General features: G+C 32.8%; 2 protein-coding genes across 3 annotated transcripts; both read right to left on the reverse strand.

Annotated features, from left to right (window-relative positions):
- Window positions 1-514: 514 nt before the first annotated feature.
- LOC105129074 (BTB/POZ domain-containing protein At5g41330-like) lies at window positions 515-2,400 on the reverse strand. The gene has a single exon (XM_011031004.1). It carries the CDS (start codon window positions 2,175-2,177, stop codon window positions 741-743), a length of 1,437 nt encoding a protein of 478 aa, XP_011029306.1. The 5' UTR covers window positions 2,178-2,400; the 3' UTR covers window positions 515-740.
- Window positions 2,401-8,692: 6,292 nt separating this feature from the next.
- Window positions 8,693-11,925, reverse strand: LOC105129075 (uncharacterized). 2 transcript variants are annotated; one of them, XM_011031007.1, is made up of 2 exons: window positions 11,498-11,925; window positions 8,693-10,314 (listed from the first exon to the last, which is right to left on the reverse strand). In XM_011031007.1, the coding sequence occupies exons 1-2, from the start codon at window positions 11,609-11,611 to the stop codon at window positions 9,070-9,072; spliced, it is 1,359 nt and encodes a 452-aa protein (XP_011029309.1). In that variant the 5' UTR covers window positions 11,612-11,925; the 3' UTR covers window positions 8,693-9,069. The 2 variants fall into 2 exon arrangements, with proteins under 2 accessions (XP_011029309.1, XP_011029307.1); XM_011031005.1 differs by having other exon boundaries at window positions 8,693-10,317; window positions 11,498-11,924.
- Between the last annotated feature and the right edge of the window lie 489 nt (window positions 11,926-12,414).

Consider the following 12,414-nt stretch of genomic DNA (forward strand, 5'->3'; position numbering starts at 1 on the left):
TAGTAGTGAGGCATGCATTAAGAAGTAATACCATAATACCATCAATGTTTAGAACTCCAAACAGAAATCAAAGATGCATTGATAAGAAAAAATAGATAAATCAAATTATTGGTTTATAAAACCATTTGGAGATAAAAAGTCGAATATTTTGCTCTTGAAAGGAGTGAAGTCAGAAAGAGTTCGTCTAAAGTGATGTTGATCCATGAAATTGAAACACTGATAGTGCAATTTTACATTGATCATTGATGAAATCCCAAAGCCAATTTTGAAAATGCAATTTTACATTGATCGTTGATGAAATCCCAAAGCCAATTTTGAAAATAGAGCAGAAATCATGATCACTTCAGATTCTGATATGGTAAAAACAGACATTCAAACTCCTACATTTGAATATTGTGTTGCAGTTCAAAACCAAGGAACTCAGGTAAACATATTCTCATTGGTAATCATATACATATTAATTAAAGCAGAAAACAACAAATTGATTTCCTCGTACCAATCAAAAAACAACAAATTGATTTCCTCGTACCAATCTCATTGAACTGATCATTAATAAACATTTGTAGACTTGATAAAAAACAAGGCTATTTACAAATATATAAACTATCAAACAAAATATGCCCTAAAACAACAACAAACGCCTAACATACAAAAAAATAAATAAGATACTGCCAACTTTCAAAAAGTAATGTGCAGTCTTACAATTAATCCAGAAATGCCAAACTAGCCCCCTTTTTAAATCAAGATCCCATTACAGAACTTTGCCAAACCTCAACAGACTGCTGATCCTTCCACGTCACGAACATTCTGTCCCCTCCAAAAGCCAAATTAGTTACCCTTGACCCTACCATATCCTTCACTCTACCCATCAAATTCTTCCTAAAAACCCTTTCCGGCAATCCCTCTTCTCTCTTCTTTGACGAATCCATCACCACCTCAGACCAAAGCTCAATATCACCACCCTTACTACAGAACACTTGATTCCCATGAGCCTCAATCTTACACCCAACCCCCTCTTTCATCACATTCCCCACCTTCCTCTCATCACCTAAACAAACCCACGAATCATTACCCTCACTCCCTAGCTTCCTCAAATCTGCATAAAATACCTCCCCAGAATGCACTCCAACTTTAAATATAGATGGCAAATTATCTGAAACAGTAATATCTGAAAAGCAATCAACCTTTTCCTTGAACTCCCAAACCACACATCCACTCCTTATATCCCAAAACTTTACATTCCCTAACACACCTGAAGGTCCACTATGAGACCCCGATGCCATTACCACATTATAACTCTCTACCCACTTCAATTTCGTGGCCGGGATAGCAGAATCCAAATCAGCACCAAATATTTCATAATGACCAATCTCAGTAACTGGCGATAAAGTCTTTAAATCATAAACCAATATTGAATTCGAGTTTCGCCTACTTGATTCGAAACTCGTAAACAACAAATCATTAGATGACCCAATTGCTTGTACTGTTGACCCTGATTTAGTCATATTTTCCCAATTCAATGTCTCTAAAACTAATCCCTTTTTATCTAGATCAAGAATTTGCAACCCCGAGAAATCAGTGGCCCCGACAGCAACCAAGTTTGGGGAAATCGCTAACATGGAATCAATTGCAGTGAATTGGGTTAAAGCTGTTGACTTGTTCTGCAATGACCAATCAAAAGATGTGATCTTGCTACCATGAGACACATGCAAGGAACCGTGCGGTGTAGTAGTAATCGCTGACGCCGTGTCTCGGCTATTCAAGGGTAAAATTACGGTTTTTTGGAGGTTAAAAGGATCAAATTGAGACGGGTTCGAGAGAGAATTGACTAATAAAGACTCAATCTTGTAAAACTTTGACTCTTCAATCAAGTCTTGGAGATCGTAAGACTTGACCTTTGAGGGGAGATTTCCGGTTCTCAAGAGGGATAAGAGAATAGAGAATAAATCAGGGTCTCGGTCGATGAAATGGGGAACGAGTTGATTCATCTCGGAGAGTTGGGAAAGGAGGGATTTCGGACCTGCTTGAGTTAGGGTTTGATCTGTTGTTTGAAAAATTCGCCCACCAACGTTAATTGTGACTATGTTTGATTGTGTTTTTGGGTTAATCTTGAGTTTGTGGAGACTAAGGTTGTTGCCTTGAGAGGACATAATAGTTGTGGTTGTGAAGGTAGGCATTGCTCTTGTATTTTGTAATCTCTTCTATGCCTTTAAGAAGAAACTTTGAATCCCAAAATTAAGGAGGTGATGGTGGGCTTGTGGTGGTTGTGGAGGTGGCAGGGAGGTGGTTTGTGAGGAGCGGGGCAGGGAATCGTGTTTTATGAGGGTGGCTGCTAATTATATAAGGGCAGGCAAAGTTCGGCTTTGGGTCTGGTCAAACATGAGTGGCGAGCAAGGTTGTTCTCTAGAAACTTTTCATTCTTTCTTATTAGTTCAAGGGTTTTAATTTGGTTGAAAAGTAACTGGGGTCTGGTGGCCAAGTTAGACCACCCTTTATTTGACATGTCCCTTCACAGCTTCCTGCTTATAAGAACTCTTTTCAGTTGCTAGTAGTATAATCCGAGATACCACTGTTGTTCATCCTATCGTATATTACTATAAATAAATTATGTAAAATTTTATATTTTTTAAATGTTATCTCTTTTTTTTTTGAAATTTAATCTTAATAAAAATTAATTAATTTTTATTGTTTTATAAAAAAATTCAAAAAAGAGGAATCAAAATGAAAAGCCTCTAACTTATGTAAAAAATAATTATTTTGACTTTTAATTTTAGTAGCTCAATAATTTTTCAATTTAATTTTGGTATAAAAATTTATTTTTATTATTTTTTAGTTTTTAATTGAGTGAGGAGAAAAAAAATCATCAAATTCCAACAATAAAAATAAAAAATAATCGATAATCCAGATTTAAACTACCAAAACAAATAAAATTTTTATCAAATAGTTTCATTTGATGAGAAAAATTTATATTAATTTTTTATATATATATTTAAAGTTCATGAAAAAACATATCTAAATTTAAATTAATTTTTAGATTTAGGTTAGTTTTGGTTTTTTAGGATGATTTTTTGAGTTTTTCTGAAATTATAAATAGGTTTAATATAATTTCTATAGTGTTTTATAGATATTTTTTTATTAAAAATAAGTTAAAATTTTAGTTTTTAATGAAAATAACTTAAATATTAATTTTTCAATAATTATAATAGTTAAAATTTAGACAGATAATACGTTGTTTGGTTAAAATTTAAACAGAACAGATAATACGTTGTTTTATTTATTTTTTCTTTTCAAAAAGATCTGAGGTGGGGTCTTCCACCTGATTTGCTTGCAAATAAAAACAATTAAAAGCTCAATTGTGCGGCTTGATAAAATGGGCTAAATAAGCTGATCTCACTTATAAAGCCTAACAACGTCTAATTTTTATTTTTTAAAATGGTTTCTTTTTAAAATTATTTTAATATATATTTAAAATTTTTTTTAATTATTTTAATATATATTTAAATCAGAACTCATTTTTTATTTTATTTTATTTCAAAAGTTTTTTTTAAATGATGATTATTTTTTTTAGTTATATATTTAAATTTGAAGAGTTTTTCTAGTTCATCTATATTTTTTTTAATCTTTTGTATTGAAAAAAATTATTTTTGAAAATAAAAAATATTTTTATTAATTACATTATTGCATAATATTTTTTATTTTATTAGATTAATTTAATTTTTTTTCTATTTTTATTATTATTTAATTAAATAAAAAAATTAAAAAATATAACTGGATGAATAACATATTTTCAAGATTAAATATTTTAATTTATATTTATTTTTTAATTTTTTAAGTTTTATTCTTAGATATCCTTAATGACTTTTTATTTACTTATGTAAATAATTTTTAATTTATTTAATTATATATATATATATATTATTTAAATTTATAATTTTTAAACTACAAAAGTATATTAAAAAAACTGCATACTAGCGAATAAAAATATATAAACGGTAAAAGAACACAAGAGACGTAACTAATGTGTGATGCTATAATCTGTAAGGACTCCATTCCGGGTCCCATCTTATGCCACTAGCGAATTAACAACATCAAAAAGTATCTTGACCATTTGAATTTGGGCAGAACCCACATGCTTGTCATTCCTCATGTAGCTTGTGCTGTTCAAAAAAGTTTTAAATTTATAATTTTTAAACTACAAAAGTATATTAAAAAAACTGCATACTAGCGAATAAAAATATATAAACGGTAAAAGAACACAAGAGACGTAACTAATGTGTGATGCTATAATCTGTAAGGACTCCATTCCGGGTCCCATCTTATGCCACTAGCGAATTAACAACATCAAAAAGTATCTTTTCAATTAAATAATTGCCCTCTATTATATAAATGATTTCTTTCTCCTTAATGTCGTCCAATGCAATTATTAAAAAAAAAAAAAAACAATTGTCGTCCAGTGAAAAGATAAGAGCATCGACCGATGGGGTTTTCCTCATGATAGTAATTTACCCCAAAAAACACGCATTAATTGACAGAGTAAATGGGATCCGAAAAGTATTTAAATCAATTGGGATGTAAGAAAGCTAACTCGACAATAGTTTTAACGTTAAAAAAAAAAAAATTATTCTCTCAAGATGTATAATCTTGGCTCCTCATCATCGTATGACACAGGAGGAATGCCTTACATGTGATTTTTAAACTTATTGCACATGTTTTGCACATGATTATATATATATATATATATATATATATATATATATATTAAAATTCCAGCTGGTGTTGGTATATTGACCATTTGAATTTGGGCAGAACCCACATGCTTGTCATTCCTCATGTAGCTTGTGCTGTTCAAAAAAGTAGAGAATCATGTTTGAAGCCCCTTCTCTATTATTTCATATTAATAAATTTTGTGGTTCTTTTTAAGAGAAAATCTCATGATACCTTTCAATACATGCATATTAAACTATCCAAATTGGAGAAATTCACTCTCTTTTGTAGTCTAATTGCTTGTTATTTGTTGTTTAACATTGTTATTGTTTTTATGATTGCTGTTTGAAAACAATAGGTTTAAGAAAAATATTTTAAATTTTTTGTTTTTTAAAAGATAAATTTGGGTAAAACTACTTAAAAATAGATTTTTGTATGTAAAATAAATAAACAAGAAGTTTTTGTGAATAAAAATTAGGTTATTTTAGCTTTTATAAAATTAAAACTCGAAATACAATTATGTATAGAATTTCATGAAAAAAAAGAAAAGAAATTATCTTGCTAACTAAACAAATTTTTTTTTCCAGAGTTAGGTAAAAAATAAAAACTATCACATAATCAACCCGACCCGACCCAGAGATTATCCACAGTGTTTCCAAGTTGATTCATTAAATTTGTCAAAGCTTGCTTCCACCAAATACAGGCATTCATTTCACTTGTGCAAAATATTAGTTGATGTAATCGGAAATCGAATAGTTTACCCCAACATCTCAAATCTGTTTTATTATTTATTGCATTGGTTCAAACGTTAAAATAAATAGCAATCAACATGAGCATGATCGTACATGCTTCTCGAGAACATACAAACACGAAATTAATATTTTAGTTTATCAATCGAAGCAAATCATCATACAATCCTTTTTACTTGATTTAAGCCAAGATAATTTGAGATTTGAGAGAGTTTTGCTGATGTTTAAGAAAATATAGATCTTCCTCAATCGTTAATGCTCAATTCTTACACCATACCGTGAAAAAAAATTATGAATCTGGCATAATCCATTGAAATAAACTAATATAATTTGATTTTAATATATGGAAAATAGACCCAAAGATGTTACCAAACTAAAAAGAATAAATTATAAATTAGTCTCTTTAATGGTTGTCTGTCCAAAAGGTGGGTAGGTTTTGCAAATCCTCTGTGTGTGTGTGTGTTTGCTGCAATGAGATGTGGAATTTGAAGCATAGAAACACTTGAAAGAAAGATCAGTTCTTGACGTTTGCAATAGATATAATAATCAAAAACACCCACCAGTCAAGTAAATCTAATAATCCTCTTATAAACTACTAGGAGAGTGCATAGTGGCAGTTTGCTGCCGGTGATTGTGGAACAGGAGGAGGTTCTGGTTGAAGGAAAGATGCAGACTGCAGCGGAGGAAGGAGAATATGAGCAGGTGCTTGGGTTGGGTTTTCAGCAGCAGGAACGAGCAACTTTTCCGTAACGATATAACTGGTGTTAATATTTTAAATCTATAATTCAGGTTATTATTAGATTATAAATATTATAAAATAAAAAATTATAAAATTCAATTATTAATAAATTTAAAGAATAAAATAAAAAATATAAATCAATTATATATATATATATATAAAGGGTAAAAATAAAGATAAAAAATAAATAAAAGGGCAATAAAATATTTTTTTGGAGTGTTAAATAAAAAAAAGACTTTAACAAAAAAAATAAAAATAATAAGGATTGAGTTGAAAAAAATAATATACCTTAAATTTTGATTAAAAAATAAAATTGAGAATCAATAAAACTTTAATAAAAAATTTAACAAAAAAAATTAAAAATCTAAAAAACAAGAATCTAATTAGAAAAAAATACTATATAACAAACTATAATTGAATAAATAATTTGAGAACAAACAATTTTTTATAAAAAGTCTAAGAAAATAACTAAAAATAAAAAAATAAAAATTAATATTTAAATACTAAAAACAAAGAAAATTAACATGTACTTTGTGGAGAAGAGGAGCGAAAACAAGGGAGAAACAATTATTGGTGACAAATCACCCATCATTCATTAACACACACAACACTAGAAAGAAAAAAAGGATAATTCTTCCACAACGCAATAAAAGTTGATATTTGACTACCAATCACCACCACATGCATTCAAAAGGTTGTGGCGGTGTCGCCTTGTTAGGGTGTGTTTGACAGTGTAGTAGTGGTTACTTTTCAAATAACTTTTTGTGTCGAAATGCATGCCAATGATATTTTTTTATTTTTTAAAGATCATTTTTAACATCAGCATATCAAAACGATCCAAAATATACAAATCATATTAAATTTTAATAAAAATAAAAAATAATTTTTTTTTGAATTTTTTAGAAACGCAGATTCAACCGCGTTCTTAAACACTGTCTTAGCGAGTGACATGTCATATTCTAACAACTTTTTATTTTTTTAAATATTTCTAACATAAATCTCCTTAACCCTACTAGAAAACAACAAAAAATCCTAGACACAGACAAAAATGCCCCTCCAGGAAAACTTCAAAATTTAGACTCTAAGACCATTTAAGTTGTTTTGTTGATCATTAATTTTTCTCTCTCTTTAAAAAAGCTTCTTTTTTTCTCTCTCTTTAAAAGGTTATTTCAGTAGTACCACTGTTAATTAAACACTGTCTTAGCGAGTGACATGTCATATTCTAACAACTTTTTATTTTTTTAAATATTTCTAACATAAATCTCCTTAACCCTACTAGAAAACAACAAAAAATCCTAGACACAGACAAAAATGCCCCTCCAGGAAAACTTCAAAATTTAGACTCTAAGACCATTTAAGTTGTTTTGTTGATCATTAAGAAAATGACCATAAAATCCCTGGACAAAAGCTTCTTTTTTTCTCTCTCTCGAAAAGGTTATTTCAGTAGTACCACTGTTAAAAAAACAAAAATACCGTTGTAACCCCAATGTTTTTTTTCTCTCTAAAGACACGTGTTCTTGTGAGAAGACCAGGCTAGCGCCATTACTGGCTTTCATTTTGCGTCGAGAGGGACAAAATGAGAAAAATATATATTAATTTCCCCAGGTATTTTAGAGTTTCTATTCAGTCAATAGATTCTAATTGATCAAAAGAATCTTAAAGTGTAAACAGTCAAATAATAAAATATAACAATAAAGATATTTACACTCAATTAAAAATTATTTCTTAAAAAGTTTAAACATCATTCAAGCAGTAGAATTAAAAAAATAGACATGTAAATTGATAAAAAATTTAAAAGACTAAAGGAACGTGACTTTACAATGGCAAGCAAATGATAGGCCTTTTAGGAGTCTAGAGAACACCAGTTGTCAGGGCCTTAGAGTGTTCACCAGGAACTGGGCCTTTGTTGGATAGGCTATAATTTGCGAAACCATTGCGACTTCTGCTAGGAGCGCTCGGAGTAAAATATTTATTTATTTTGATTTCTAGGATTCGACAAAGGCCCGGGGGGCTCCAGGCTGCGTAATGATGGGTCCCCCCAGAAATCCAAATCTCACCTTTTGAAAAATCAAGTTTTAACGGTTGAACATGGAGAAAAAGGAGGAAACTGAGATATGAAAGTCCTCAAGTAATTAGACGAACACATTGACTTGCCGGGATGAATGATGAGATGAGATGAACACACTGTGGGTACAACTCTTCACAGGAAAAGGCGCAAAAATAAAGATAATAAATTGATGCTTTTATTAATGCGTTTTTTGTGGTGGACTAATTACTGAAAACAAAAATTGCAGCAAAAATAAATATGGACTGAACTGAAACATGCAGAAATGGGCTTGTTGAGAAATTCTTGACTTGCAATATTCATGCTCAGGTTCTTGTGTGCTCTAGCCAAGTAAATCTAATTTTCCTCTGATAAACTCGGGGAGGAATCCTGGATCTTTTCTTTGATTGATGTTGCTTCGCACCAGATATCGAAATCTCCAAACAAGGGCATTGATGAAAAAAGAAAAAGAAGAGGAAAAAAACCCTTCCTCCTTGGCATTATTAGACTATCTATTCATCATCTATATTACAAATGGGGATTATAAGAACTCAGTAGATACTGTTAGTTCATCTTTCTGCCTAAGGAAGAGAGATATATGTGATACACTATGCAAGCCAGCTAGGCCACAAAAAAAATAAATCAAAACTATCATCTGTCCCTGTTTTCAGGTCTCGAAGGACTCAAAAACAGCCTTCATTTAAGGGTCAGTCTACCTTCCTCCCCGCAGCAGATGAAAAATTCACTGCAATTGGCTTCAGTAAGTGGTGGTGCTCCGTTTCTAGCAGCAAAAATCCTAGATGGCTCCAAGAAGAGGTCTATTTAGACACTAGCTAGCTTACACCTGACTGCACCATAGGGAAGAACGACCAGTTCTTGGTGGTCTCACCCTCCTTCCCTATAACACCTCCATTGGCCCACCAGTTTGAAGTACTAGGCTTGCGTGAATCTCCTTCATCAGCGTTGTCAAAGTTAAATTCTTTAACAGAGCCAAGAGTGATGGACTGTTGCTTTCGATGCTGTGGTGCCACCTCTCCATCTGTTGAAGCCATCTCTGGCGAGTCATTAGATGTTACACCAACACGACACTCAAGGCTTTGTATGGATTCACCAGAATTCTTTTCTTCTTTAGCTTGCGTGCCATTTTCCACATATTCTGGCACAGTTTTAATAGAAAATGCCGGCTTCTCTTCCACACATCTCGAGGCATCTTCAGCAGTTAACTCAAAAGAGACCCTATGATTAACAACTTGATCATTCTTGTGTCCATTGTCTGAACGAGGGCGCGACGGAACATCAGAAAACTGACGATGCAGGAGAAAGTTGGGCGATCCACGCCTCACAGATTCTGGAGTCAAAGCCCCTGAACCTTGATACGATCCCCATTCACATGTGGAGAGCTTATCAAGGCTCAAGAGCTTTGGAGGTTCGCCCATTCGAAACTCAGTAAAGTGAGCACCACCAACAGAAAACTCACCGTCAGGGAAAGGAGATGATGTGCCTGAACCTGAAATGCCAGAGCTAGGCGAAATGAGCTGGCCGACCGGGCTTCCAGGATGAAACTGGTATGACTGAAAATCAAATGGGAATCTCAGACCTTTATCACCATTTCGGAGGCTAGGGTCAAGGAATTGAGCAAAAGGAACCTCAGGCGAGGAAGGTGTAGTCAAGTGGACAGACTCAGGAGGAGGGGTGAAAGGAGCAGTTGATGGTTCAGTGGTAAAAGTTGAGAACACGGGTGGTGAGACTAACTGGGTTTCATGGGCATAAGGACCAATGGCAAAAATAGAGGCAGGTCCACTGGGAGAGTACATGCTGGCAGAAATAGAGGTGAGGGACACTAAACCTGCTGGTGATTGAGTAACAGAAGGAGGTTCTGATTGAAAGAAAGAGGCAGGGGAGGAGGGAGGTGCAGCGAAGGGAAGTGTGACTACCGGTGCTTGGGTTGGATTTTCAGAAGCAGGGGCACCATTTCCAGGAGCTGATGGTTCAGGAAAAAGGACAGCATGACCAATTTGTTTTTTGTGTTTCTGATATCCAAAACACAAATATATACTCCAGCAGCTCCCCCATCTTCTCTTCTGTCCACACAAACTAGTATTAGAACATTAAATCACGCCAAACATCCGCTCCAGCAATGGACGATTATTTCTTTTTTCTCATGGTAAAAGATTGGAATAAACTCTCTCATGCACGACCCATGAAGGAAACCAATAAAGTGAATTCCAATATAGCACTTGTTTTAACACACACTGAGCGGCTATATGGATTAACGAATCAAAACAAGACCTTATATTTACTTTTGACAGATTCACAAACAATCATTGCAGAGAAAAAAATAGCGTCTATATCCTATTCAGTCCGTTGTCGCTACTACTGTAATAAGCAGAACCCATTACGCCTACACTTACAAATCTTATTGACTACTACCCATCAAAAGAAAGAAAGAGAGAGTTCATAAATAATGGTATCGATACAATAATAAAACACAGCCAGCATCCACAAACAATAATCAAGAATTCCTCTTTCAAGTAGCAGCATAGGCATAAAAGAAAATGAGACAAACTCAATCATGTTACCAAGTGCCAGACTCGGATAAAACCAAAACTAATGATCAACATCTAGCTTGATTCAAATCTCATTTGTCGAGCGTCACAATAACTTTATCAACAGCCCCCCTCTTTTATTTCGAGCATGAAACCACAAATCCTTTCAGCTGCACAAAATCTCAACTCTTAATCTATAATTTATCCCAAGTCCATGAGACATCATAAGAGGTGAAAAGAAGATTGTAACCAACAATGAGCTCATAATTTCTTCTCACTTACTCCTCTAAATCATATCTGTGCCAGATTTTAACAAGAAATGAACTTTTCTCTATGGAAATGATAACAAAGTTACTGCCTAACAAAACTATACTAAGAAAAAGAAAATCTAAAGCAACATGCTTTATGGAAACAAAAGTCAACCTTTGTGAAAAAAGAATTATAAATCAAAAAACACAAAAAGAGGAGGTTTATTGTTCGTACTTTTAAGACCATTTCACTGGTTTTGATGGCAATATTAAAGCACTTTAAGACCATTTCACTGATTTTGATAGCAAAATCTGCTTTAATTTTGCTTGGAAAAACTTCAGTATCATGTGAATCATCACTTGATCTTGGTTAAAACTCATAATATCGCTAAATTTAACGCATAAGATTATTCATGACAGCACGATCAAACAAAGCAATGAAAATTAAAAACAAAATTAATAACTACCTGAACCGTAGCTTGAGGCACACGATTCTCAGCAGATGCGATCGCAGTAGCAGCAGCGTTTATGGTCTCTAAAGTATTGTTTGCAGCTCTCGACTCTCCATTGAAGCCTCTCATCTCTGCTTCTTTTATTCTCCTCTCTATCTTCTGTTTTACCCGAAAATGTTTGCGTTTTCTCGAGAAAACTGAATCGAAAGAGAGAAAATTCAACTGGAGAAAACACCCAAAGACTGTGATGAAATGAAATGAATTTTTTTTAAAAAAAAAACAAAAATCTCAAAACCCCATTTTTATTCTTTTTTTTTTTTTGGTAAAGGAATTTTCTCACACCAAGAAATCTCTCTCTCCGTTATTCTGTAAGGTGAGAGAGAGAGAGAGAGAGAGAGAGAGAGTCTGTGTGAAGTATTTTTGTGATTTGAGAAAAGCTTTTGAGGTCAGACACGGCAAAGACTTAATTAATTTTTCTTTCCCTCTCTGTAATTATCGACGACGACTGGGACTCCATGCTTTCTAATTTTTTTGTAGTATTTTTGTATTGCCTCAATTATTGTCTCTCATTTACCTTTTTATCCTTGCGATCCACTCCAATTTTCTTCCATGCTTCCTCTTCCGACATTTGACATTACGGTGAAACATGATCTTCGTTCTTGATCGTAATCCTCCATGGTTTCAAACTACATACCGTGGAAATATATGGAAAATAGACCTCGTAAAATATCTAAGAGTGCTGGGCGAGTGTGGGGTAAAAGTTACTTTTTAAATATTTATTTAAAAATAATTTTATTTTTTAAAAAATAATTTCTAAGATCAGTAAAATATTAATTAAATTTTAACAAAATCATATTCAAAATCAATGCCAAACACCCACTGAGAGAACCTTGAAAATAAATAATACAATTAACGGTAATCATCAGGTAAAA

This window comes from Populus euphratica, unplaced genomic scaffold (assembly GCF_000495115.2).
Source record: "Populus euphratica unplaced genomic scaffold, PopEup_1.0 scaffold48.1, whole genome shotgun sequence".
NCBI lineage: Eukaryota > Viridiplantae > Streptophyta > Magnoliopsida > Malpighiales > Salicaceae > Populus > Populus euphratica.